This window comes from Malus sylvestris, chromosome 13, assembly GCF_916048215.2.
Source record: "Malus sylvestris chromosome 13, drMalSylv7.2, whole genome shotgun sequence".
NCBI classification, from domain to species: domain Eukaryota; kingdom Viridiplantae; phylum Streptophyta; class Magnoliopsida; order Rosales; family Rosaceae; genus Malus; species Malus sylvestris.
This window is the reverse complement of record NC_062272.1, coordinates 10,813,212-10,839,368: the sequence shown is the minus strand read 5'-3', so window position 1 is coordinate 10,839,368 and position 26,157 is coordinate 10,813,212. Positions and strand designations below refer to the sequence as shown.

Sequence of the window (26,157 nt, the reverse complement as noted above, 5' to 3'; positions counted from 1 at the left end):
GGGTAACAATCCATTTGCTCAACATACCCTTCCTTATGTTGTTATTCACAGTGAGATGAGAAAGCATACAGATTTATTCCCTTGACACAGCCAAAGGGAAACGGTAAAAAAGTAATCAAGCACTTTTATCTGCTAACCTTGAATGAAGGCTAAAACAACTAAATGGAAAGTTCTTACCATGTCATTCCAAAATTCTTAAAAACAAAAATTGAAAACAAAGATTAATGGAAGTAATGATTTTTTTCTAGATGTGAATGGGCTTGTCATAAGTAGCCATGGCAGCTTCCTTCAACGCCTCGCTCATGGTCGGATGTGCATGGCAAACTCGTGCAATGTCCTCGCTCGATGCATCATACTGCAAGGCTATGGCCGCCTCGTGAATGAGCTCCCCGGCATTGGATGCCATGATATGAACTCCCAATATCTTATCTGTTTCCTTCTCGGCCAATATTTTGACGAGTCCTTCAGCATTGTCTATTGCCTTGGCTCTGCTGTTTGCCATGAAAGGGAACTTTCCAACTCGGTATGCAATGCCAGAGGCCTTCACTTGTTCCTCAGTCTTTCCAACAGATGCGACCTCAGGGTGCGTGTAGACGACCCCAGGGACCTTGTCATAGTCCACATGGCCAACCTTACCAGCTAGAAACTCCACGCATGCAACCCCATCCTCTTCTGCCTTATGAGCCAACATAGGTCCAGGAATAACATCTCCGATTGCATAAACACCCGAGACATTTGTAGAAAACCTCTCATTCACTAAAATTCTCCCTCCCTTGTCCATTTCAACTCCTATCTTGTCCAAATCAAGCCCGGATGTGAATGGAACCCTACCAGCAGATACAAGAACGACATCAGCTTCAAAGGAAGTCTGGTCGCCACCGGATGCTGGTTCAAGGGTCAACCTCACACCATCTCCAGAGGTATCAACTCCGACCACCTTTGTTTTGAGCATGAACTTCATCCCTTGCTTCTCAAGGGAACGCTGAAATTGCTTGCGGATTTCCGAGTCCATTGATGGGACGATATCAGGACCAAACTCAACAACAGTTACCTCAGAACCAAGTCTGCCCCACACTGAGCCCATCTCTAGGCCGATGTATCCTGCTCCAACCACCACAAGTTTCTTTGGGATTTCCTGCAAAGCCAGAGCTCCTGTGGATGACACTATCTTCTTCTCATCAATGGTAATTCCGGGTAAAGACTTGACATCAGAACCGGTGGCAATTATGATATTCTTTCCCTTCACAACTGTATTCTCGCCATCAATGGTGTCCACTGAAATTTCAGACGGGGAGATGAACTTTCCATAACCTTTAACATAAGTGACCTTGTTCTTCTTGAACAGCCCTTCAATTCCTCGTGTAAGATTAGAAACAGCTTTGTCTTTCTGGGACATCATGGCAGGTAAATCTATTTCGACATCAGAGAACTTCACTCCGTGGTGCGAAAATGCATGCTTAGCTTCATAGTACATGTGAGAGGAATGAAGAAGCGCCTGGACACAAAAGCAGACGATATTAGAGATAAATTCCAATCTAAATTCAACGAGAAGAAACACGCCTAAATTACACTGAAAACAACCCGAAACGAGAATACGTAATTCACACAACATTAGAAAACTTTAACTTGGAAATGCTCATTGCTTATTTAGTGGATGATTAATGCCACGCTACTCAAGATTATATATATTTTTTCTTTTTCTTTTATAAACTTCTGAGGGAGCCCAATAGCAATATGATATAAATTTCCACAATTCGACTGAATAAATCCATTAAATTTTCAAAATTAATTAAACTCCAATCGAAATAAATATTATCAAACATGAAAGCGAAATCAATCAACTGAGATTCAATTAAATAATTCCAATGATCAACAATTAGATCTGACAAGCAGTAAAAACAAACACAATCACGAAAAATAAAATATAAATAAAAATTCAGAAAGTTAAGAACCCTAGCAGGCAAGTACGGAACTGTAGGAGCAAGCAAGAGTGAAAAAAGAGAGACCTTGGAGGGTATGCACCCGACGTTGAGGCAGGTGCCGCCGAGAGCACCGCGCTTCTCGATGCAGGTGGTCTTAAGACCGAGCTGCGCGGCCTTGATTGCCGCCACGTAGCCGCCGGGACCGCCGCCGACGACGACGACATCGTTGTCGTCAGATCCGGCGGAGGCGAAGCCCCTGGAGAAGGAGGTGAGGGAGAAGGAGTACCTGACGGCCTCCGATGACGTGTTGGACAAGTTTCTAGAGAGAAGGTAGGCCTTCCGCCGCGCCAAGCTCGCCATCGCCATTGCCCTTTTGAAACTTCGATTTGTTAAACCTCTCACTATTTCGTTTCTCTTTCGCTTTGCTTTGCGCTTCTGCTGCGCTTGGTAAAAGGCCTTCAAATGCGACCGCTGGCCAATGAGCCGCTTTTTCACAATTATTTTCTGCTATTATTAAAATTAATTATATTCTTTTTTACAGATACAGCGTGCTAAGGTCCAGGATGTAATCCGTGGTCTTCCATAAGGTGGCTGCCACGTTGTAATATGGTTGTGATTTAGAAATGAGATGGAATCATGGCCGTTTGATACGTGATGTCTGTATACTGATTGGTGCGCTTGTTATACGCTTACCTTATTTGACTACCAATTTTTTCTTCCTTCTTTTTTTTTTTGGGAATTTATTAAATAAATAGGATGAACAGGCGGTGGCAACTAGATCAATAATTTACTAGCATAATCTGAGAAAAATAATTTCAACAATATTTATTTATTTATTAATTATTTTTTCGTTCGTATTTTTTCTTTATATGTAACAAAAATAGAAGAAGAAAAAATGCGAAATGGAGAAAATGGTAGAGCCTCACACACTCTTAGCATATCACCAATTTGGATGTTTGGTGGAGGGGCAATTGCCCCCAAACATGATGAGGTTATTTGTCTTGTGCCGATTAAAACAACATCCAAGCCAAATTCATCACCAGAGAGAAATTCTAACATGTAATCGAGGTATACATCTCCCGTGACGAAAGATAATAGTAAAAGACCATATATCCAATTGGTTAACTTATATGTCACTCTAATCTGTCCCGCGATAGGAGATACCAATTAGGTGATATACTCCGAACATGAATCGTTTAGTCTCAACAAGAAAAATTACACAGATAGTTTGGATTAAGAGAAAGCTCACTCGAAACAACAACAATTATTTAAAATAATCAGATAATTAAGATTAATGTAAATAAATGAATCAGTTTAACCCAATTCGTTTAAAACAACACTAAGCTCAAATGTAAATACCGACTGACCGCTACATTCCACAACCTCAACAACACAATCAAGTCGTATATCTATCCTAGCAAAACTGCCGGCTGCTTTGTTCTAAACCTTAATCTGAAGCAGCCACAAACAGATAAAAATGCATCTCCCATTAGGACTCGGTGAATAGAAATCGACTGCTATTTACATTCAATTGCCTTCTAACAAGCTTCTCAGCCGGCTGCGTGCTTCCTCCGAGAGACTGCAGATCCTCAACCTCGGGCGCTGGTGAGGGAACTCAACACGTTCCGGTGAAGAGAGGCGCACGACAATAACTGTGAGGTTGTCTGATGTGTTCAAGCGCAGTGCTTCCTTGACGAGTTCTTCGGCACACAGTTGGGGGTCATCATGCCTCCTCAGCCCACGCCGAACCAGACTCACAGCATACTGGCTTGACATGACATCCCAGATCCCATCACAACCAATGATCAAAAACTCATCATCTTCTGTTAACATAACCTGCTGAACATCTGGCTCGGCAATTAGAGGCGACGAGGAACCAAATGGTAATTTTAAGCCCCAATTTCCAAGGGCTCGGGTGACCGAGATAGAATCATTAAGATACACATCCTCAAAGTAACCACCCAACTGCTCAACTCGCATGCGTTCTGGCAAGTAACTAGGTTTGTGATCTTGAGACAAGTCAACTGCTACTCCTTTCTTGCAAAGAACTGCTCGACAGTCACCAGCATTTGCAACCAGCAAATGCCTTCCAAGTATAAGAGCAGTCAATGCTGTTGTTCCACATGAACTTCTCACGCTGTCTTCATCAGCCAAGGCATGGTCTGCCAGCAGAAATGCCTTCCTGTGGGAATTCTCCAACTCTCTGAAGAAAACAGCATCCATATCCATTCTCTGCAGTAAATTAGCATCTTCAATGAATAGTCTCATAGCATTCCTCTTGATATAAGCAGCTGCCTCGGGCCCTCCGTGACCATCAAACACCGCATAAAATGCACTTGGAAAGGGACACTTGAAGAGAGCCCCAACATGGGCAGATAGATCATCAATCCGAATGTGCTCGTCATCCATGGAATCCCTTGGTCCAATGTCACTATGGCTTCCTGAATGAATGTTCGGAACAAACTTGACTGCAGAAGACTCCATTCCAGCATTATTAATCGTCTCTGTGCAACTCAGAACCTGGTAAAAGAGAAAACAAGTAGGTGAGTAAACATGTTCCATGCATCTCAAAAGAACATAATCCTGGATATAGATTTTGGTATGAACACAAAGAAACTGGAAATCCAACAAGCATAAAAAGTACGAATGAAGAAATCACCAAAATTACAGAACTGACCGGTGTATTATCAATGATACAAGATTTCATCCAAAAATTTCGTCTAAAAGCGCTACAAGAGTACAGGCTCATTTTTTCCTCTAATTAGGCTGAAGATTGCCTCAGTCAAAATTCCCAAAAATTAAGCAGCAAATCAAATGTTATAAAAGAAAAACCTCGATCACCGAATGAGTAACCCATTAAACCTCGATCACCTGATCTAATCGGGCTCATACAGACTCGAAATTCTACAAATAGCATAAATCTACCAAGTACACAATTCTGATCAATTCCATTAAAAAATCCACCAAATCAAAAGGTTCACTTGGAATTTACTGTAAAGCTAAACCACCAAGGAAATGGAACTTATTCGGTAAAAAAAAAATTCGCCAGAGTTCATGAGGAAAATGTATTCCAGGCTAATGAAAAACACCATTAAATCTAAAAACATAAAAATAAAGGAAAAGAAAAACCCTCGGAAGCAGTTAATTCAGTATACCCTAACTGAACCCACAAAAATTCAAGAACCCATGTCAATTATGTTCATAGAATTCCCAAAACACAACTAATATAGAGCAGAAGAACCCAAGAAAAAACAAAACAATCGAACAAATCCCACACAAAAAAATAATTAAAAAAACAAATCAATCGAACAAATCCCTCACAGAAAACCCAATTACAAAAACCCTTAAAAGCAGAAAATAATTCACTAATTCTTCATACAAAGTGGTACGGAGCTATAGAACATACCGATTCGAAGCGAGAAATCTCAGGGAAAATCGTCTCGGCGACGACAACCTCGCCGAAGCTCGGAGAGGTAGGCGAGGAGGACGCCACGTCGATCTGTAGTTCGTGCTCCTTGGCCACGCAGACGCCGTAGTTCATGTCCAGCACCGTCTCCTGGCAGATAACCTCCGCCTCAGCCACCATTTCCTGGCTCACAATCATCCTTAAACGCCGTCGTACCGTCCAAAAAATTACCAAATTAGGGATTTTTTCAGTGAAGAAGAAGAGGGATAGCAAATTAGGGTTTTTATTTCGGCTTTGGGGTTTCCAATTCTCGATCGATCTCGGATTTTCTCGAAATTTTGTTGTTGTGTGTAAATGCGAAAAGGAGCGTGAGAGAGTCGAATTTATATTGGTATCGGGAATCCAAGTCCGGTACGGAGTAAATGACCGGATGAACCGGTAACACCGTTGTCAAGGACGGCACGTGTGCGTGGCGGACCGGGTTCGGGGTGTTTTTGTGTGAGGTAGCGTGTTTGACTCGTGAATCCTGGCGGGTAAATTGTTGGAGGCAACCAGAAGGCGGTCGAATGGTTTTTTGACGGTTTTACCCTTTCTAGGTGTCCTCTGCGGCCGTTTGTTTCCGATTCCGACTCGGCAATTGGAATTCCGTGCTTCGCTTTCCTTATACGTAGTGACAGCTAAACAGTGTGCCGACATAAGATTGCTTCCCGCTGCCGCATCCACTTTGACGCCACCTATGACTCCGTAACAGTAATTTACTATTAATTATATTTAATCACGAAAAAACGAACTCTGTGGATTAAATTAAGGGAATTTTAATGAAAAGCACCCGGTACTGTTCACTTTAACGAAAAATCACATTTTTACACTAAAAAGTCAATCCTGGTACTATTCACTTTACCCTTTATTTTGTCCTTATCATTAAAACTCAAAGTTTTCAAGCCCTTTTCATTAGTTTTCCTTTAAATTAATTGGTTAAAAGCAAGTACTCAGTGCATTTGAGATTTCGAGTTTGAATCCACTTGCCTACGGTATGACTTGTGAAAACAAAATAAAAAACTACATAGAAAATTCACTAATTGCATAAATTATCCAAATGAAGTAGTTCATGTGTCAATGTTAGTCACGTGGTGAATAAAATCATAATATTACCTTATGATTAAGTCTGTTATCATTCATAGCCCAAATTGATATTTTCATGAAATTCTATCCTATTTCGTCCACATGTGAGTCGTGAAGAGTCATTTAAAATTATTTTTAAAAAAGACGTCAAATTTTTAATTTGACCGCCTATATGGCACTTGACACCTTTTAAAGTTTTTCTCTTCATCACAAGGATATTATTGAAACGTCTCTTAACCACGTGCGTAAGAATTACAAATGACTGATATCACACAAATCATATGTAATATATTTAAATTTTATATAGCCACAAGCATGATCATTACATAAATTTGTTATCTTTCGCTTTAAATCACGTGAACCATGATGTACAATGCAAATAATGAAGCTTTTTTTTTTCTTAAAAAAAGAATCAGCTGATGGCTTCGTTATTGCAGTCCACCTTTCTAGGAGTTAAGAAGACTCACAAAAACATTTCATCCTCTTTTTAAAAAAAATCATCATGTGAATCATCCACGCCAAAAATCGAACACAAAAAATATCATGTAGAATACAAATTTGGAATTCGCCCCCAACTACTGAGCACCTTATCGTGATTTCAAATAGTGAAGCATTGAAATTTACAACAAATTAAGATTATTAAATTAGGAGGAAGCCATTATTTATGAATCATGAAGAAAACGAAAGCCGAAATTCCTCCCTCATTTCACACAAGGATCCGATGTGCACGTAGCGTTAAAATGCAGTATTTTATGTTAAACGTTTTTATTTTAATTGTACTTTCTTTTCAATAATTAGGTTACTAATTTTTTAGTTAAAGAAGCGGAGTGACTAAGCAACTTTATTAAAGCTCCTCCATTTAAATCATATAGCCAAAAACGGTTGCGTACGAGAGTTCGTTTTGGTTGGTTGTTGCCTTGTTGGATTTAGAGTTTGTGGCTTGGGTCAGCAATTGGCCCTTGATTCCACTAATTTGTTGTTTAAGCATTGGTTTGAGATTGATTAAATTTTTCAAAAAGTTGTGTTAAAAATCATGTGTTTGGTAAAAAAAAAAAAAAAAATTCTGTTATGTTTTTTTTTCAAAATCCTATGCCAAAATAATAAAAAAAAACGGAAGCAGCTGGAGTTGCTTCCCAAAATAAGCCTCTTCTTTTCTTTTCTTTTTTTGTAAAAACACGCGAGTGAATAGTAATCATTTAATAAGGTTCTCAAAATAATTTCTCTGTAAGGAACATTAACCTCCACAACCAATCCTCGATTCTCCTTTACTTTACCCCTTTCTCGTTGTAGTTCTTCAGATTGAAGGTTGGCGACCTTCAATTATCTTAAAAATCAACATAGGAACATAGAGAGATTGAAGGGTTTATAGAAAGGAAGAACAAGGAAAATGAAATTTGAGCTTTGCATGCGACAAATTCATCAAGTTTGTGACTCCAAATGGCGTCGTTGAGGTCTGACCTGTTTAGGTTATAAAGATCTGACATTGGATCAAACACTCAATTTCTTTATTTTACAATTGTTTATTCACACAACACATCATACAATACTAAACCAGCTTTGAGACCAACACTAATCAAAGTAACTTAACTCGCAAGTCCTCTTTCCTCTACTTTTATTACTTTTATTTTTAATTTGTTAATTATTTATTTTATTATCGAACAAAAAGTTAAAAGGAGATTAGCCAGATAGTTAATCCAACTATCTCAGCCTACCCATCAAAGATTCTGACATTTATCTTCTTTGGCATCCATATTTACAAGGTGGAGGTCTTTTTTTTGTGTGGATATACTGCATGCTAATTGCTATGTAGATCATAGAAGTATGAATTTATAAAATTAAATTCCCTTGGGTGCTTTCTGGAACATACAGGTTTAAAACAAAGTTGTTTTGTTTTAATATCCCTTAATACCAATATAAAGTACAATAAATTGTAAATTTGATTTCTTAAAATACCACTCTGTCATTGAGAACGGAAAAAATAAAAATCTGAATTCGAGTTTTAAGAGCAAGCTAAATGTTATTTTCAAACTCTCTCAATAGCAAAATTCAGATAAGACTCGCTCATGTAATATTTATTCATTGTTTTATTATAATAAGTCCAAATTTTAACAATAACTTATATAGAGCTCATTTAAAAGTACTTTTAAAATAACTAAAATCGTTTTTTATGAAATTTGTTTTTTGATTTTTGAGTTCCAAACCATTTTAAGTGCTTTTTAGAAGAAGCACCAAATGTATGTTTCTTCCACAAAACACTTAAAATTTTTTTCTTCAAGATTTACTTGAATTTTTACTAGGAAACTTTAACAAAAAGCACCCGGTACTGTTCACTTTAACGAAAAACCACATTTTTACACTAAAAAATCAATTATGGTACTATTCACTTTACCCTTTATTTTGTCCTTATCATTAAAACTCAAAGTTTTCAAGCCCTTTTCATTAGTTTTCCTTTTTTACTAAGGTTCTATTTCAAAAATGTTTTAAACGTTTTAATAACGCTTTCAAACAAACTATGTGTTACGAAGTACAACCAATTACGCAAGGAGAGAAACCAAATAAAATGTACAAACATCCGTAACGTAGAAGTTAATATCTCGTGAGATATCTAGATAGCAAGTATGATTGGTCCAAAACTTGAAAACCTCCCCATCAATCAAAACCTTGACGATATTTTTATCATTTGGTCCGACATATTCGTATTTACTATTTATTCACGAAAGTTCCAACAAGCTTTTAGATATTTTTGATTGGTCAATCTTCTTCTGGTCCAATCCACACCGGCCAATGATCATCAAACAGCACGCCAAATGTCACATCTGCTCAAAGTGTACAAAAATGTGACTCTGTAGGTCGAACCCGGATCCTCTTTGTGAGAATCCCGGGATCCGTCAATCTTATTCGTTCATCGTACGTTGTGCGATCAGAAATTATTTTAAATATTTTTATTTAAAATTAAACAAAAACAGTACTTGATAAAAACTGATCACACTCTTATAAAAAAGATTCGGAGATGATCCTGTTGGCTGTCGGTCCACCAATATTCCTATCTAAATAATCATACAATTAATATATAACATATAACATAACGATAATTTGATGCCACACTTGATCTGATCTGATCTCTATTTAATTTGATGCCACAATTCTCATGGTCCAAAACTGGAGGTTGGGTTGTGGTTGCCTAGTTGGGTTGGGTGGGGTGCGCTTACAGCCACAAGTCAACTCATCACCCTCCATTGTCATACATCCACTACTTGCTTTCCAATATCCATCTGGAAGTGCTGGAACATCTGACCACGTTATTTGTAACATGTTTTTATTTTACAAAAAAATATACATCGTGCTGTATAAGATTTTTCATAAAAATACAGACTTTTATTGTATTTCGATTTCATGATACCAAAATGATTCTGTTTAATGTGAGACAGATACTAATAGATTAACCCTACTAAAGTTTCTCCCATTTGAAAATATGTTGTAAACATGGCTGGTTTGGTATTGATTTCTGAGGTTTAGAAGCCTGATCAGATAATCAAAAGCAATTATGACAACATTGGGTAAAAATTTGTTTGGATTATGAAAGGACACCATAAAAAAAAAAAAAAAAAAGCTTTGCGTGGAGCCTTTTGAAGCACTTTAAAGTGATTTTTTCTTTTAACAATTTGGCATGCTTCTAACAAAAGTTCTTCTATAAAAGTATTTTTAAGTAGAGGTGCTTTCTAGAAAAGCATTAAACGGGCTCAAAGCACCTTTGCTCGTAAGCATAAGTAGATTCTTCTTGGCAATTTGTTTGGTACATGAATATCTATGAAGAAATTGAAGACGTCAATATGATCCATCAAGAAAAACCAAAAAGCCCTTGGATGTGGGAAACCACCTGAATCTTTACTGTAAATCAACAAAAGAATACCATTTGATCCAACAAGAAAAACAAGTTCAGTCCAAAATTCCCACTTCTTCAGGCTGAAGAATATCTATACAGTTACAACTTTTATCCAACACAATGTTGCCGAAACCACCAACTCCCCCTAAAGTTGACATTTTTACTCACAGCAGACGGCCTCGTGCTCTTTCTGCAGCTTCTCCCACAGGCACAACACCAATCTCGGGCTTTGGTAATGTGCGAGAATATAATTCGCCTCGCATCCAGCATTGTAAAACCTATCATCCGTGACATAATTCACTTCTTGACCCCTGTTCTTGAACTGTTGAATCCAGATTCCCATTGCAACATCCTCTAGTTTAAAGAGCTGAAAAGTCATAACGCCGAGATGTCAGTTTAGGAGTGAGAAAATCAACTCAAAGCCTGCTCATTTGTATTTCAACTATCAGTCTTTTATAAAACAAAACAAAGTTAACAAGAAATTTTACCTTGAGATCCCCTTCCTGGTGGCTACGGACAATGAATTTGGCGATGTCCCGAGAGATTATGTAGCCTGGACCATGGGCCCATGGTGGGTACATAGCATATGGCCATTCCTGCACAAAAGGAGACTCATAAGAAAAACAAAGTCAAAGTGAAACAAGCAAAATGCACGGTGCAGAATGAAATCCGATGTGAATACCCTGTTATCAATAAACCATTTGCTGCCTTTGTCCCTATCCGGTGAAGATTCGAAGGATATTAGACCATACAAGAGACCTTTGGTCGGCTTTCCCTTGAGGCTAGAGATCACTTCATCGATTCTAACAAAAGCATCATCATCCGTTTTCATGATATATTTAGCAGGATGGATTTTGGTCTGCATGTTTAAGATAAAGATGATTGGAAACTTTTCTAACAATAAATTTTCTAAAACAAATAAAGTTCAATGACAAAAACGTAGTTATGAATCATGGATAATTCAGTTTGCAGGAATTTTGTATCAACATACTCCAAAAATAGAAATTGCAATTGTCTTCAAACTGATCAGGCTGTAGTAATCAACAAATGGCATCAGTTGGATATCTCCATATGCTTCCGCTTCTCGCCACAGCTCAATATTGACTTGGCTGTTCTTGTGCTGCATGTATGAAAAAGTTGTAAACCTCATTATCGGCCAAATTTTCCGAGCAATCAATATGTTGATATCACAAATATAACGCTATGTTGGAGTCCGAGGAGTATGTTAAATGCAGAAATTATTTCACTTCTTCAGGTTCATAATGTAAAAGAGTATAAGAAGGAAAGCAATAAGCAGCAAGCTCTAAGCTAAGTAGCAGAAATTTCTTTTCACCCATATCTGTTATGGAAATGGTTGGTTAAATTTCTATTTAAGCAAAAAAAAAAAAAGCAAACCACTCCCAGTCTGCAATGTTCAGCTTACAAGGCCGATGAAAAACCGGACAGCTACATCTCCAGAACGCACGGCCTTGTACTGCATCCAAGCCCTCCTCAAAGCCATTCTACGCTCAAAATTATTTCCAGTAGAGAAAACTCCAACCAACATCAATAGTCTTCTCTTCGAAGTGGGCGGAGCTCTGAGGTGCTCAACATCAACAACTAAATCATGATCCTCAGAAACAGGCAAGCCTTTTGCTAAGGCAGATAAGAGGTCCAGACCACCGGCCACTCTGACTTTGGAAACCGACCATGGCTCAAGTTTCTGCATATGAAAAGAAGTATTGTAGGTAGGTTGTTTTACAAAAACGGAATGTCTTGCCGAACAACAAATTTTGTACAATAATCCGTTATTAGCTTATTACCAATAATTCATACCTTACCTCCCTATACGCAAAAGATGTTTCGTGCCTTCCATTCACAGTCAAGTGAAATCCCTCTAAACCAACCCAAAATGTGGCGGTAAAGGGATTTCCTTCAACAAATGGGAAATTGGAACCTTCATAGGCACCTCCGGAAACATTGGTCAACATGTCCCTACTAGGCCGACTCACATTTAGACTTTCTTCCGACGAGCTTCTCACAGCTTGTTCATTGCAAAGAACAAGTCCATCAACTGTCAAATTCGTTAAAATATGTTAGAATTCTAGCTGAAAAACCCCTTTTTCAAAAAAAAAAAAAAAAAATTCTATAGGGACCTTCATTCTTACGTGACAGAAAATGAAAGCAGAAAATAACAAACAATCGAGATTTGACTATATTGGGAAACAGTGTTGTAAGTACCACTTTCGAATAACAAATAAGAAAGGAAAAAATCTTACTAGAGTCGTTTATACCATGCGTTTATTTAAATTTTTTACACAATGTTCTATATTTGGTTCAAATTTGAGCCATCACATGATAAGTAAATTGTGAGAATGTTCTAGCGAAAGAGTTTCACTTGACACTCTCAGTCCGAAGTCTAAACAGAAAATTTTGTTATTTACCTTTGAGGTTGCTAGGAGACCTGTGAGAAGGGCACCTTTCCTCTTTGCCCCACCCAAGTTCATGAGTCCATGTATTTTGAACTACAAATGGCTCCTGTGTCATGTTATCACCGGGGAGACTGACGTTGTAATGCAAGACAATAGGAGGCTCAGACTCTCCTAAAAGTTGGGAGCCTAGGAGTTGGATTTGAAAGCTTCTAGAGTGCCCATTAGGAATGCCAACCAAAGAAATGGAAGAATCATCAATGAGGCCACAAGGGATATCAAGTATATTCTCATATCTTGACTCTATCTTGTCAAAAGTACTTACAGAGAAAGGGCAATTTTTCTCTTCCTCGTTATCACTTTTGTTTAATTTGGAAGCCTTGTCCTTGCCAATTGCGGACAACAAGTCTTTCCACACAACGGAGGCCTCTTTAACCCCTTTAGCTGTTTCAGGCAAAGCATCGGACCTGGAGAGTAGGGTACGCATGTGAGGCCATACAAGCAAGGCCCTCGACCCTTCTTTGAAAATGTCATGGGAAGCAAAAAGATCATCCAGCCCATCAACTTCTACAAAATGGGATTTCTTGTATGGCTTTTCTCCTTTCTTCTCCGAATCCACAATAACAGAATCATTAGTTGTTGGATGGTTTCCAAAGAACTCAGCAGCCGACTGCTTAGGCGCCTGTGTTGGTGGCTCGATTTTGACAATGCTGGAATATCGAAAAACCAATATCATAGCAAGAACTACGATTAACAAGCCCCCGGACCACTTCTTCATTTTCGTTAACCGGCGAATCTGATGCTTATACAAAACCCCCATGACACCTCTACTCCTATCCCCTCTTTCTATATGCAGTAAACCCAAGTGAGCATCCAACCCAGTTCCCAAAATCTCATCTTCTCTCACATTCTTGCTAAGTTTAGCTTGCACAATCACATTGAATGCTACCGTTCTTTCTTCAATACCCAATAATACACAAAAATAAATAATTAAAAATAAAAACTTCCAAGGAAAAATTGCTCAAAAATCAAAACCCCAGAAAACCCAGAACTCAAAAATCTTACTAAAATTTTCCATCTTTCTGATGGGGATATAGATTCAGACTTTCAGTGTCACTATCAAGTATCTATCAGGGAAAATAAACGATTGCAACCTTTATGAAGCTGCTTCTTATATAAGCTCAGAAGAAGCATTACCTTATATGGTGCTCCAGAAGTTGAGCTATTCCAAATCTGATTCTCCAAAAAGCCAAAAGCACCAAAATTTGCTATCAAATCTTACTCTAAATGCAAAAGTTGCAAGCTTTTAAGAAGGGTTCTTCTTGAAATGGAAAGCTGAGGTGACCTTAATGCAGTGAGAAAAATCGAGTTTCAGATGCTGCAGATTCAGGGACATTTCGATACGGCGTCGTCTTTAGGAGGTTCCCTTGTCAACGCACAATTGGATGTTTTGCCTGGATTTTATTTGTAAAAGATGGTTAATGTCTGATTAAGAACATTGAGGTTGCCGGGTCATTATCCAGTGTGCGCAGGCGTGCCGATCATACTATCAATTTTACTTTATTTTTTAGAGCTGTATGTTTGATTATATTTAAATTGTTTAATTATGTTTACAAATATGAGTTATGTGACAATTGGTCAATACATCGTGTGTCGTGTTGCACTTATATTTGAATCTCGTTCTCAATTTGTAGAGCATGTAATTGTACTCTCAATGAATTGTTGGTCCACCATACTTTAAGATGTTGCTTATGCCAATTTAGTTAGTTTTCTTTAAGAAAAATAAAGAAAACAAATTCAAATTCATATTACTGATGATGGCTTGGTAATTATTTTATTTTTAGATTAGAGAGAGGGAAATACAATGGGAAAACGAAAGATATAGAATACGAATGATAGGGATAGAGATGTCAAAGAAATACATAAGGAAAGTATACAATTTAAGTTCAACTCCCTGTTTAAATTAGCATAAAATAGTTACCTTGATAAGATAATCTCCAACCTTGGCCTAAAACATACAAATATTTAGCTCATAAAATTTAGATTTTAGCTCAGAAACAACTTTTCTGCTCCAACTATTTTTACCTAAAATTTTAGCCCATGATTATTAAAGAATGAACTTAGACTAATTTTTTTCTTAAATTAACTTTAAAAAAAAATTATGTAGTCTATTGTAATTTAATTTTATGAACATTTTAATCTAACAATATTTAAATTCCGATAAATATTGAAAAATCACTAAATCGACACATGAAACTCACCAAACTTTCAACTTTCACCAATAGTTCAACTTTCACCAAACTATAGAGTTTTTGGGTGAATTTTGATTTAAAATAGTTGTTGGATTTCAATTTGGACCATTAGAACTTTTTTTTTACTGTTAGATTTGATTATATTTGATCTAAGTTGTTGTATTTAATAAATATATAAATATAAAACTAAAAAAAAATTTGAACGTGAACCGCTGGAGTAACCAACGGTCCAATTAAATCCAGTCGTTCGATTGAAAAAAGTAGTCGTTGGGCTACTGACACCCATTGACAGCCGGGGGAAACACCCACGTGGGTGGGGTTCGGCTCGGTTTCCATCTGTAGCGTCTGGCGCATTGGCGCTTGGTTGTGGCGTCTGGGCTTCACAGCCCGTGTTTCAGTCGCACCAGGTGGGGCCCACTCCAATTTGTGGCCTAAACTTGGGCTGGTATTTGGTCTCGGGTTGAGTTTTAGGTTTTGTTTAGGCCATGGGTTGGGTTTTAGAGGGGAAAAAAAGGGAATTATAGGTTTTAGCCCAGGGTTGGAGTGGGTCTAAGACCAACTCCAATGGTAGGCTAAAAGTCAAATTTCCCCATTTATTCCACCCCCCAAAACACCACCCAACCCATGCTAAAACATTGGGCTAAAAGCCAAATGCCAAAGCTGGGCCAAATACCCCCTAAATTCCCCCACCCCCATGCGAGTGGACTTGCTGGCACTTGGGCCAGTCTCAACCTGCCCACGCTCCAACGCGCCCCACGCGGTTGGCTTGCAAGGCTTTCCCGACAGGGGTGGGCCCCGTAGTCAGCTATGTGTCGGCCAACATCATCATCCTAACGGCTATAATTTTAATCCGAGGGGGCTAGGCTTTAAGGACCATTGGTTAATCCAATGGTCTAGATTCAAATTTAATTTTTTAAGAATATGTTATTTTAAAATACATTGAATCCAACGGCTGAGATTGAATATAATCAAATCTAACGGTAAAAAAAAAAAAAGATCTAAAGGCCCAAATTTAAATCCAATGGCTAAAATAATTAAAAAAAATTATTTAACTCAAAATTCACCCAAAAACTTTATAAATACCTATGTATTTGTTCAAACATTTACACAGAACTCAAATTTCTCCAACAATTCTTCCAATTTATCTTTCTACCATTTCTTTCCATTTCCAAATTGTTGAACGGTTGGTGAAAGTTGAAAGTTTGGTGTTGAACAGTTGGTGAATTGAAAATTTGGTGTTGAACAGTTGGTGAATTGAAAGTTAGCCCAAGGTTGAAAGATTGGTGAAAGTCGAAGGCTTGTTTTGTGGAAATTTGAGTGATTTTTCAATATTTATGGGAATTTAAATATTTTTAGATTAAAATGTTCATAAAATTAATTTACGATAGTCTACATATTTTTTTTTTTAATTTAATTTAAGAAAAAAAATAGCCTAAGTTCATTCTTTAATAATCCTGGGCTAAAATTTTAGGCCAGAAGGGTTGGAGCAGAAAAACTGTTTCTGGGCTAAAAACTAAATTTTCCGAACTAAAAAATTTGGCTTTTAGCCCAACCATTGAAGTTGGTCTAAAGAAGACATTTTTTTTTTGTGAGTCAACAATATTTTACTTTATTATAAACTATGTGGAAATTTTGAACGCGATTCGAGTTTGAGGGTAGGGAAGGGTACACTTTTATAGTTAACTTATTTGTGGCTAAATTTCTTTTTTAGAAGAAATTCTAAATTACGTGAAAAATATATTAAACTCCCAAAAGTAAAATACAGAGCGTACATGTTACATTAATTACAATGTTCAATTAGTAACTACAATAATTTGAGTGACTCGTGCTGTAAAAACGTGTTTCCTTTAGCATTATTGCTTGTTTTTGTTGTAAATGTGTTCAAATTTACTACATCTACGTTGGACGAGGAGGGAAGGAACCAAATGCAAGACCTCAGACGCAAATCAGTCCGTACTAGAGAATTAAATGTTTTAACTACTTAAACTACAAGCTCTTTATTATTTGTTTTTTAAGCTTCTCCGGCTCATCAGCTTCTTTTCTCCTCCCCTAAAGACCAAACTTTCTCTTAGATGATCACGTAGTAGATCACGCAAGGTTGAACATAATCGATCTTTCAGGTAAAAGAAAAATCGATCTTTGTCGAAAACACATCAAAAAATGGGAAACCACGAGTATTTAGAGAGAACAAGACTTGCTTCAGATTTACGTTCATAAAGCATGATATTAAGCAACAAACTCCGTCCTGAAATCGGAACCTGCAAAATACACGGAGAGGGGCCAATTTTCTCAGCATCCTAATATCAAAGCATCTCAAGACGTGGAGGCATCCAGTAACGACTGTTAAAAAAACAGTTCTAATGCAACAATTATCGGTTTTCAATCTCCGCCGGTGTCAAATGGAGTTCAAACATCAAAAGTACGTAACTTGATGTCCACGTCAAATGCTCAGCTAAACTGATTCCCTCTGGCCTTACAAAAATGAGGCAGCAAAAAACCCAAAAAAGGTACCTGTTCAAGCACACAAATGAACGGAAAAAAAGCACTGTGAGCAGTCTTGCATCTTGCAGGATATATACTGATATGATTATTAAGAACAGAAAGGGGAAGAAGAACAAAGGAGAAGGTAGTATTCATTACCTGCTAATGTTCTTCAGCGCCTATAAGGCCAGCTTCGAGCACAAATTAAGGCATTCATCAAGTCTGGCTTCAAGCAAATCATATGTTCATCAGCTGGCCTTGATAAAGTGTAGTATGCCTCGCCACAAGTCGAAAGAGAAACTGGAATGGCCAGAAAATCACGTGCCATCCGAGAAAGGGTAGGGTACTTAGCTGCTGCACTTCTCCACCAAGCCAATGCATTAAAATCCTGACTCCAAGGCAAGACAGGTTGGTCCAAATATATATCCAATTCTGATATTTTTGGAGGGTGATGATTCCATTGGATAAACTGCTGGTAGTCTTGCAACACAGTGAAAGTATGATTGGCACGTACAGGAGGATCAGACTGCCCTTCTGAATGTGAATAACTCGCACAGTTCCCCTTTTCAGGAAAACGGATCACGTATTCAGCAAACTGTTTGCGAATGGCCTCCAAAACAGCTGGAACTTGTGAGTTTCCGTCCCCACCCTCAACTTTTGAACAAACAAATTCAATATATCTCATCTTGAATCGAGGATCCAGTGCTGCAGATATTGCCAACAGCAAGAACATGTGATCCCAGTACTCGTCAACCTTTCCCAACATGCCCTCAACTATTGACCTATTAAAACCCTCTGAGCCAATGGACATTCGGGTCAACATTTCACGAAGCCCATGAAGGTGATAAAGATAAACATTAGCAGTAACTTGTATTTCTGGTTCAAATAATGCTCCTGATACTTCATGTATGCTCTCTACAGCTTTACAAACACCTTCAACTTTGTTCCATTCCTCTGGCGATGGTACATCGTGAGAGTCAATCACATCCTTGGAAGAGAGTTTTCCAATAGACCACAATTTCAGAGCTTCTTGTAGATTGGCCATTTTGAGAAACCACATGGGGTACTCAGTTGTAAAAGTATAAACTCGACGGACCTTGTGAATGATATCTTCAATCTTGTCAAATGCATCCTGCACCATTTCACGGAACAGATCCCCACAACAATACACACGAAACAGCTGACTATTAGGTCGGAGTTCCTTCTTTACCTGGATGTACCTTTTCACACACTCAGCCACCTCATTACAGAACTTATCATTACCCATAGTGAGTGTGGATATCTTGTTCTCAATGCCCCAATCTTCCAGCGACCTAAATATGCCCCGATCTTCACATTTTTTAAGTAAACCATCATACTGGCCCGAAACCGAAAGAGTACAGAAGTAAAGAACCCACTTTCGCAGCTTCCATTTCTCATCAATAAAATGCGCGGAAATGCACAAATAATCACTGTAGTGTTGTCCCAAGTTACTGCTGCACTGCCCAAAGTCATTGTTGTCCGTGAGTACGTCCACACAGAGGCTAATCTGTCCATCAAAGTTTCTTAATACTTCCTTAGTTTCCACTTTCATTCTCTCATATACTTCCATGCATTCACCTTCAACCTCATTGAAAGTAGGCTTAAACAGCCGGTTAAACACGCCAATTGACTGTATGTAATCAACATTTTCAAAATACTTGGGTGGATCTTGGTTAGAGCAAATCCACTGTCCAAGAGCCCTTAAATCCTTTTTTGGATCGTATTCACGTACCTTCACATTGCCCTCTGTCACTGAAACTGATGAAGAGGATTTGGCATCCTTGCTATCACCACTGTTGTCACTTTCATTGGTTCCAGAAACCCCAGGCATATCTGAAATACACGAGATTATTAGTACCATATCAAACCCATCATTTTTTCTACTAATTAACGTATGACATCTATTCATTCTGTGTTATGGAGTTAAAGTACTTAAAAACGTAATCTTGGTGCAGAATCGTGGATACCCCATTAACAATACAACCAAAAATCTTAAAGTGAATTCATAACAGCAGAAGCTTTATTCACAAAGATACAAATAGACTAGAAAATACGTCTAAGCCCAGCCAGAACAAGATTAACAGCACCATAGCTAGTGTTCTAAAAGTCCCCACCTAGCGCACTTAGGTGCTAGGCAGCTTGTCACCGTCATGATTAATCACTAAGCGCTTAAAAAATAAGAAAGGCCGCCCAGATTCATGCATAAAATCTATTTCTCTTTCGTGTTTCGAGTTGAACCATTGAAGTACTAAAAAGGAGTAATCTTGGGGCACAATCAGGGATAATCATTAATCATATAACCAAGAATCTTACATTAAATTCTGAAAAACATAATTCTATTATTCACCCACCAAACTGTGAACTCATTAGTAAACAAATAGACCTGAAAGTTTGAGAATATGCAGAACCACAGACATCAACAAAAACACAAGATTTCCGAGTTAAATTACTACAAAACAACCAAAAAAGTAATCTTGGCGCACAATCATGGTAACGCATTAACAATATAGTAAAAATATTACACAGAGATCGTAAAAATTGAATATTTATTCGCCCCAGTAAAGATAATACAAAGATAACCTCAAAAAAATTACAATATTGGTAAATGAAAAAGCACGAAAACGGCAGAAAAGACCAGACCCCCAGAACAAAAGAGAAGAATAAAACGCAGAAAGCACAACACGGAACGACATCATAGGAAGAGAAGTGTACGAAATCAGTATTTCAAACGTCGATTTTGATAGAGGAACAGTAAATATGAAATCTTGAGTGGGAGGACGAAGACGAACCTCGTCCGCGTCGAGTCGCAGTCGCTCAAGGGATTTTGGGGTTGTGGGAAATGGAGTAGACACTAGAGTCCAGACAGGGAGAGAAACGCAGCAGAGTGTACGAGTAGCTTAGCGGGAAAGTAAAATAAACACCATCGGAGCCGTACACGTGGCAGGGATATTGATAAGACATGTCTTAATTTTTGCTTTTTGGTGTACAGGACAAAGTAAGACTTTTCGTTTTCTTGTTTCTCTCACTCGCTCGCTTCACATTTGGAAGTCTTTCTAGCCTACATCCTAATGAATTCGGATTCTCGCCAGAACTTTTTTGTGAAGTTTTTGGGAATTCGTGAATTATATTTGTTTATCGTATGTTATGTGATTATAAATTATTATAAATATTTTTATTTAAAATTAAATACAAATAATACTTAATAAAAATTGACCGTACGATGTATGATGAGCATACACGATTTACGAATTTCTAAGATCTTCACCAAAATGATCCGGAGAGGATTCAGTTGGCATCCTAATGGTGTTTTTATTTTATTTTTCTTAACATTTTAGTTGTTAGAAATAAATCAAGTTTGAAACAAACTGAAATTTATCTAAACGAGACACTATCACATAAGTTCAAAATTAAAATTTAGGGAGATGTGTTGTATATGAAGTTTGATGGACTTTGCTTGCCTCTGTAGTTTAGGTATATTCAATATAAACTTGTAAGGAGTTTGTTAAAGTCATTTTGTATTGAATAAAGATAAATGCTAGGGAGACTTTCTCAAAAATAGGATTTTTCATTGACTTTTTGTTATCTCATGTTTTTGACATAATATTTTATGATGTTAGTAAGAGAATCGACGTTAAACGATGATGTGACAGAAAATCCATAAAAAAATCTCTTGGAAGTCACGTTAGCAACTTTTTATGACTTCTAACTTCTAAGTATGTAAAAGTCTTTGTAGTATTTAAGTATTGACTTTGAACAAAACTTTTCTGTAACTTCCAAAGAAACTTCATTCTTGACAAAAAAAATTCTTTACACAAAGTTTGAATATAACGGGCATGAGGATACATTTTGACAATGATCATCGCTGACTCCGAAGAGAAACTGACTATGAACCAATTAGTGTTTATACCACTATGAATTTTTTGCGCAATACCATCAACGAAGATATTGATTCCAACAAAGTGGACCCAAAGGAACCGATAACACACCAACACAAAATTTAATACTCACGATGAAAGACTCATAAATAACGCCACCAAGAAAACACTTATTGACGGAAATACTAAGATGAAAAATAGATAAATAAAAATCCATAAGAAGATAAAGGAGAAAGGCTAGAAAAATGGAAAGAGTTGCCACCAGCCCTTAAGCTGGAGCAAGGGACGACGACTATGGAGTTTGTAGATTTAAGGTTTATGATCCAATGGCGATTACTATTCTATACTCTAGGCCTTAAATGATGTCTAGCATTGAAATAAATTTTAATTACTCGTTAAAAAGACCAAATTACTTATTAAGTTTAATGCATGTTTAAGATGAATTAGTCAGGCAGGAAGCTCTTTCCCGAATACTACCATTATTGTTGGAATCAAAATGAACCGGTTTCCTTATTCAGTTGCCATCAATTTCTTCATTCAACATGCATTGAATCTATGGAGTTTTAACGAAAATCCCATTGCACTGTTTACTTTAACGAAAAATCACATTTTTATACTAAAAAGTCAAACTTGCTACTATTCATTTTACCCTTTATTTTGTCCTTATCGTTAAAACTCAAAGTTTTCAAACCATTTTCATTAATTTTTCTTTGAATCTGATATTATCCAATCCATTCTCATACACCATATACACCATACGTGGCCTAAGGGAAATAGTTGACCCCGTTGGATTTAATGGTAAAATTAACGAAGTACGCCATATATTTTCGTAATTTAGAAATTTTCAAAAACATTTTTTTGTCAAATAGAACATGAGACACCATACGTGGCTTAAGGATAATGTTATCCACACACGCATTTATAACTCTCACATCTTTCTCAATTTATGGCTATCAAATCGAATGAATTGAAAAAAATTAATGGTAAAACATTAACAAGGATGTATAAAAGTTATAAAAAGTGTTCGAATAGCACTATCATTAATTAATGCACACACAAATACAAGAAATAAGGTAAACAATCTCAACTTGATACATATATTAAACCATCTCCAGCCATAAAGTTAACCAGTTCTCACCATCCAAGGGAAACAAGTTCACAAACAATTGCAAGTTACAACCAAAAAACAAAAAGAGATGTTCAATCTCTCTAGTGGAGTTCAAAAGTAACACACTTGTTGTCCAAGTCTTCCAAAATAGAGGTCATCACAAAAGCCAAGTACCTGTTCCAGTCATCAAATGCTGAAAAATGGAACAGAAAAATTAAACCATAAGAAATAGGGTAATATTAAGGAAATCAAAATTTTAAACCAAATTTGCAAATCAAACGATGTGTCACCAATATGAAATATGCAGGTTAATCAATGCTTAAGTAATAATCCAATCATCAACAATCACATCATTGGGTTTGAAAATTTGGTTCACAAAATTTGATCTCCCTAGCCTTATCCTAAGAAATATCATAAAGGAGAATATAGTAAGTAAAAAAAAATATTAATAACGGAAATTAAAACAAAGGAACACAGAAGGAAGCTTGAGGTGTAAGTTAACCTGTTAACATTCTTCCATGCCTACTAAACAAGCCTCGATCGGGCGAATAATAAGGCATTTGCCAGGCCTGGCTCCAAGCCAACTAAATTTTTCTTGGCTGGCCTTGGTTCAATGTAGAATGCCTCATATGAAGTTGCAATAGAAAATGGAATGGCCAAAAAGTCTCGTGCCATCTTGGAAAGAGTAGGATACCGGGCAGCTGCGGTTTTCCACCAAGCCAATGCAGTGCAACTCTGACTCCAAGGCACAACAGCTTCTCCCAAATAGAGATCCAAGTCCGATCCTACTGAAGGGTAATTATTCATTTGCACGTCCAGCGAATACTTATCAAACAATTTGTGTATGGCCTCCGAAACAGCTGCAACTCGTGAGCCTCCCTCTGCACCCTTAACTTTTGACCAAACAGTGTCTACAAATTGCATCTTTAACCGAGGATCCAGCACAGCAGCTATTGCCAAATGCAAAAACATGTTGTTCACGTACTTGTCAAGCTTACTCAGCATGCCCTCAGATATTTTTCTAGTAAAACTGTCTGAGTCATTGTGCATTTGGGTCAGAACATCACGAAGCTCATCAAGGCGATAAAGATAAACATTCGCAGTTAGATCTTTTGTTTCAAACAATGCATTTGATATTATATATACGCTCTCCAAAACTTTGCAAACACCTTCAACTTTCTTCCATTCCTCAGCGGATGGTACTTCGTAAAAAGTCTCATCTACCGAGGAGAATTCTCCCTTAGACCATAACTCCAGAGCTTCTTTTAGCTTGCTACTCGTGAGATACCACAATGGTAAATTTGCAACAGGATACAATGGATCAACTTTGTTAATGATATCTTGAATCTTTTGAAACGCACCATTCACCATTTCACCAATTAATTTCCCACAACAATACACGCGAAACAGCTGACCATCAAGTTGGAGTTCTTTCTTTTCTTGGATCCGACCCTTCACAAATCCAGCTAACTCATCATACACACCATCATTGGTCATAGTGAGTGTGGATACCTTGTCCTCAATGCCCCATTTCTTAAGGGAACTAAAAATGCCCCAATCTTCGTCTTCAGGAAGGAGATCATTGGTATCTTCAAGAGAACGGAAATAAACCTGCTGCTTTTTCAGCTCCCATTTCTCATCAACAAAATGTGCCGAAAGGCATAGATAACGATCAAAGTTTTTTTCGTTCATCATAATGTCCACCGAGAGGCTAATCTGCCCGTCAAATTTCTTCAAGATTTCTTTGGTACCCATTTTCTTCTGTTCAGAAACCAAAAGCTCAATTAGTAGTCAGGAAAACCCCCATACTTTCTAAGAAACACAAAATAACTACAACCTAGAAACCCCATCCTTTTACTAATAATTCAAGCATGTCATCTATTTGTCTTGCATTATGGGACTAACCCTATGTTTGGATGAGGGAATTTCTAAAGTTTCTTGACTCAATTGTCAAATATGCACTACAATGAACTACTCGTGGACAAAATACCTACTACTAAAACATTACAAATGCCCTAAACACATAACTTTCGAATGACTCATTTATTCTCGTATGTATTCGGACTGGTTTGATATTGTTGTGCTTTGAAAAAAAAACTACTTCTGCTTGCTGTGAGAATAAGCTAATTTTTGTTACTTCACATTTTCAGCTTTTTTTCATCCAAAACTGTGAAAATAAGCTGTTTTTAAATGTTTACCAAACACATTTTTAAGCTTAGCTTTTTTATACCCACATTTATAAAGGCACCTTCAGTATCAATCTAGTACTTCATCTAGTCATTTTAAAGTCAAATTTCAAAACCAACTTTTCAAACACATGAAATAGCTTCCAATTTTTGGTCCGTTGTCAAACAATGTTTCAGTTTTCCATTTTTTAGTAGAAACTAAAAACAAAATGTTATCAAACGAACCCTAAAATCATCATCCCTTGTTTTTCAAAGTAACTACTTCTAAAGTCCATGCGCTTCTCCATAAAACCAATTAAAGTGATTTTATTTGCATTTAAAACACTTTTAATTTTTTTTCCAAACGCTCAAGGCAGAGTCAAAAAGTAAAATTTGAGTATTATCATGGAAACCCATTAACAAAATTACCAAAAATCTGATCATAAAAATATTATAACGAAAAAAGAAATTATACAAATATGCTAATTGGTATATAAAAAGACAGAATAATCCTGACCCAAACAAAAAAGTGAAGCACAAAAAGCATAAAAAAGGAATTAGAATACATGAAGCAAAACATTTGTGATTAATATTTGAAACATTTAATTGATAATATCTCCCAAAGAATGTATCCTGATAAGTATTAAAAAGGTACAATTTTGAGGAGAAATCTAACCTCGTTAGGTACGGAGGTGGTCGGAGTGGTGAGAACAGGAGTCGCCGGATGGAAAAAGGGGAAGAAGAGGCACACAGGAATTTAGGGCTTCTCCCGGAAGAGGAAGAGACTGGTGAGAGAAAAACACAGTATACAGGTCGGCTGTGTAACGATCATTTTGGCGGGAGAGTAAAGAGTACAGCATCGGCACCGTACACGTGGCAAGCTCAATTTTTTTCTTTCTAGTTATGATTTTAGTGAAATCAAACTCATTAATATCGGTATCGTTTGGTATGCAGATAAGATGAACGGAAAACGGAGAGGGAGTAAAGATGTTCTCGGATGGAAATAAGGAGAAAAAAGAAGGAGACAGAGATGTTATAATTTTGTGTTCTACTGATGTGGAACGAGTCGTTCCAAGGGTGAGGCGGAACGAAAATTTATCCAAAATTCGTCAAGTGAAATAACGAGTTCCATCCGTTTTAGACGCACCTAACATATGACGGAACGTCTCGTCTCACATATCAAACAATACCATTATAATCAAAACTAACATTATAATATAAAGTGCAGAGAACCGTCTTACTTTTAAAAGAGTAGCATTTCTTCGGCACAGTCGAAATTTTTTTTTTCTGTTTTAAAATAAAAATTATCAATTAGTCACTTCATCACGACAATTTATTGTTTTTGCTTTTGGACGGAGAATGCTTACTAAAATATTTCAGCCCCTCTTAATTATTATTGTGTAATTCACGCAACGTTCAAAATCAAATCAAGAAATACTATGTAAAATATGAGTCTAAAGTTCATTTCAAACAAACAATAAATAAGAGTAGTGATTGTGATAGAACATTTAAAA

At 37.1% G+C, this 26,157-nt stretch overlaps 5 protein-coding genes across 11 annotated transcripts; all 5 read right to left on the bottom strand.

Annotated features, from left to right (window-relative positions):
• Positions 1-13: 13 nt before the first annotated feature.
• LOC126595115 (dihydrolipoyl dehydrogenase, mitochondrial) lies at positions 14-2,413 on the bottom strand. Its single transcript, XM_050261478.1, has 2 exons — positions 2,007-2,413; positions 14-1,495 (listed from the first exon to the last, which is right to left on the bottom strand). The coding sequence occupies exons 1-2, from the start codon at positions 2,286-2,288 to the stop codon at positions 245-247; spliced, it is 1,533 nt and encodes a 510-aa protein (XP_050117435.1). The 5' UTR covers positions 2,289-2,413; the 3' UTR covers positions 14-244.
• A 773-nt stretch (positions 2,414-3,186) lies between these two features.
• Positions 3,187-5,700, bottom strand: LOC126595118 (probable protein phosphatase 2C 13). The gene is made up of 2 exons (XM_050261485.1): positions 5,329-5,700; positions 3,187-4,442 (listed from the first exon to the last, which is right to left on the bottom strand). The coding sequence occupies exons 1-2, from the start codon at positions 5,524-5,526 to the stop codon at positions 3,450-3,452; spliced, it is 1,191 nt and encodes a 396-aa protein (XP_050117442.1). The 5' UTR covers positions 5,527-5,700; the 3' UTR covers positions 3,187-3,449.
• Positions 5,701-10,314: 4,614 nt separating this feature from the next.
• On the bottom strand, positions 10,315-14,250 carry LOC126595112 (hydroxyproline O-galactosyltransferase GALT3). Of its 4 annotated transcripts, none has more exons than XM_050261469.1 (8): positions 13,939-14,250; positions 12,757-13,698; positions 12,154-12,386; positions 11,757-12,035; positions 11,325-11,453; positions 11,016-11,192; positions 10,822-10,929; positions 10,315-10,700 (listed from the first exon to the last, which is right to left on the bottom strand). In XM_050261469.1, exons 2-8 carry the CDS (start codon positions 13,559-13,561, stop codon positions 10,494-10,496), a joined length of 1,938 nt encoding a protein of 645 aa, XP_050117426.1. In that variant the 5' UTR covers positions 13,562-13,698; positions 13,939-14,250; the 3' UTR covers positions 10,315-10,493. The 4 variants fall into 4 exon arrangements, with proteins under 4 accessions (XP_050117426.1, XP_050117428.1, XP_050117429.1 ...); XM_050261471.1 differs by having other exon boundaries at positions 12,757-13,694; XM_050261472.1 differs by having other exon boundaries at positions 12,757-13,451; positions 13,939-14,248.
• A 2,937-nt stretch (positions 14,251-17,187) lies between these two features.
• On the bottom strand, positions 17,188-20,362 carry LOC126595114 (zinc finger BED domain-containing protein RICESLEEPER 2-like). Of its 3 annotated transcripts, none has more exons than XM_050261476.1 (3): positions 20,285-20,362; positions 17,634-19,328; positions 17,188-17,504 (listed from the first exon to the last, which is right to left on the bottom strand). In XM_050261476.1, exon 2 carries the CDS (start codon positions 19,324-19,326, stop codon positions 17,647-17,649), a length of 1,680 nt encoding a protein of 559 aa, XP_050117433.1. In that variant the 5' UTR covers positions 19,327-19,328; positions 20,285-20,362; the 3' UTR covers positions 17,188-17,504; positions 17,634-17,646. The 3 variants fall into 3 exon arrangements, with proteins under 3 accessions (XP_050117433.1, XP_050117434.1, XP_050117432.1); XM_050261477.1 differs by lacking the exon at positions 20,285-20,362 and adding an exon at positions 20,136-20,272; XM_050261475.1 differs by lacking the exon at positions 20,285-20,362 and having other exon boundaries at positions 17,634-20,272.
• Positions 20,363-22,391: 2,029 nt separating this feature from the next.
• On the bottom strand, positions 22,392-25,415 carry LOC126595117 (zinc finger BED domain-containing protein DAYSLEEPER-like). 2 transcript variants are annotated; one of them, XM_050261482.1, is made up of 3 exons: positions 25,320-25,415; positions 22,981-24,239; positions 22,392-22,671 (listed from the first exon to the last, which is right to left on the bottom strand). In XM_050261482.1, the coding sequence occupies exon 2, from the start codon at positions 24,231-24,233 to the stop codon at positions 23,004-23,006; it is 1,230 nt and encodes a 409-aa protein (XP_050117439.1). In that variant the 5' UTR covers positions 24,234-24,239; positions 25,320-25,415; the 3' UTR covers positions 22,392-22,671; positions 22,981-23,003. The 2 variants fall into 2 exon arrangements, with proteins under 2 accessions (XP_050117439.1, XP_050117440.1); XM_050261483.1 differs by having other exon boundaries at positions 22,981-24,236.
• Positions 25,416-26,157: the final 742 nt, after the last annotated feature.

Bases quoted from the DNA above. Each gene is read 5' to 3' on its own strand.
- LOC126595114 (XM_050261475.1), bottom strand. From the start codon at position 19,404: ATGAATAGATGTCATACGTTAATTAGTAGAAAAAATGATGGGTTTGAT.
- LOC126595117 (XM_050261482.1), bottom strand. From the start codon at position 24,233: ATGGGTACCAAAGAAATCTTGAAGAAATTTGACGGGCAGATTAGCCTC.
- LOC126595118 (XM_050261485.1), bottom strand. From the start codon at position 5,526: ATGATTGTGAGCCAGGAAATGGTGGCTGAGGCGGAGGTTATCTGCCAG. The intron at 4,443-5,328 runs GTATGTTCTATA...CTCTTTTACCAG, and splicing joins AGATTTCTCGCTTCGAATCG to GTTCTGAGTTGCACAGAGAC.
- LOC126595112 (XM_050261470.1), bottom strand. From the start codon at position 13,561: ATGGGGGTTTTGTATAAGCATCAGATTCGCCGGTTAACGAAAATGAAG. The intron at 12,036-12,153 runs GTAAGGTATGAA...TTTCATATGCAG, and splicing joins CATCTTTTGCGTATAGGGAG to AAACTTGAGCCATGGTCGGT. The intron at 11,193-11,324 runs GTATGTTGATAC...TTAAACATGCAG, and splicing joins TTGCAATTTCTATTTTTGGA to ACCAAAATCCATCCTGCTAA.
- LOC126595115 (XM_050261478.1), bottom strand. From the start codon at position 2,288: ATGGCGATGGCGAGCTTGGCGCGGCGGAAGGCCTACCTTCTCTCTAGA. The intron at 1,496-2,006 runs GTCTCTCTTTTT...TTTTGTGTCCAG, and splicing joins TCGGGTGCATACCCTCCAAG to GCGCTTCTTCATTCCTCTCA.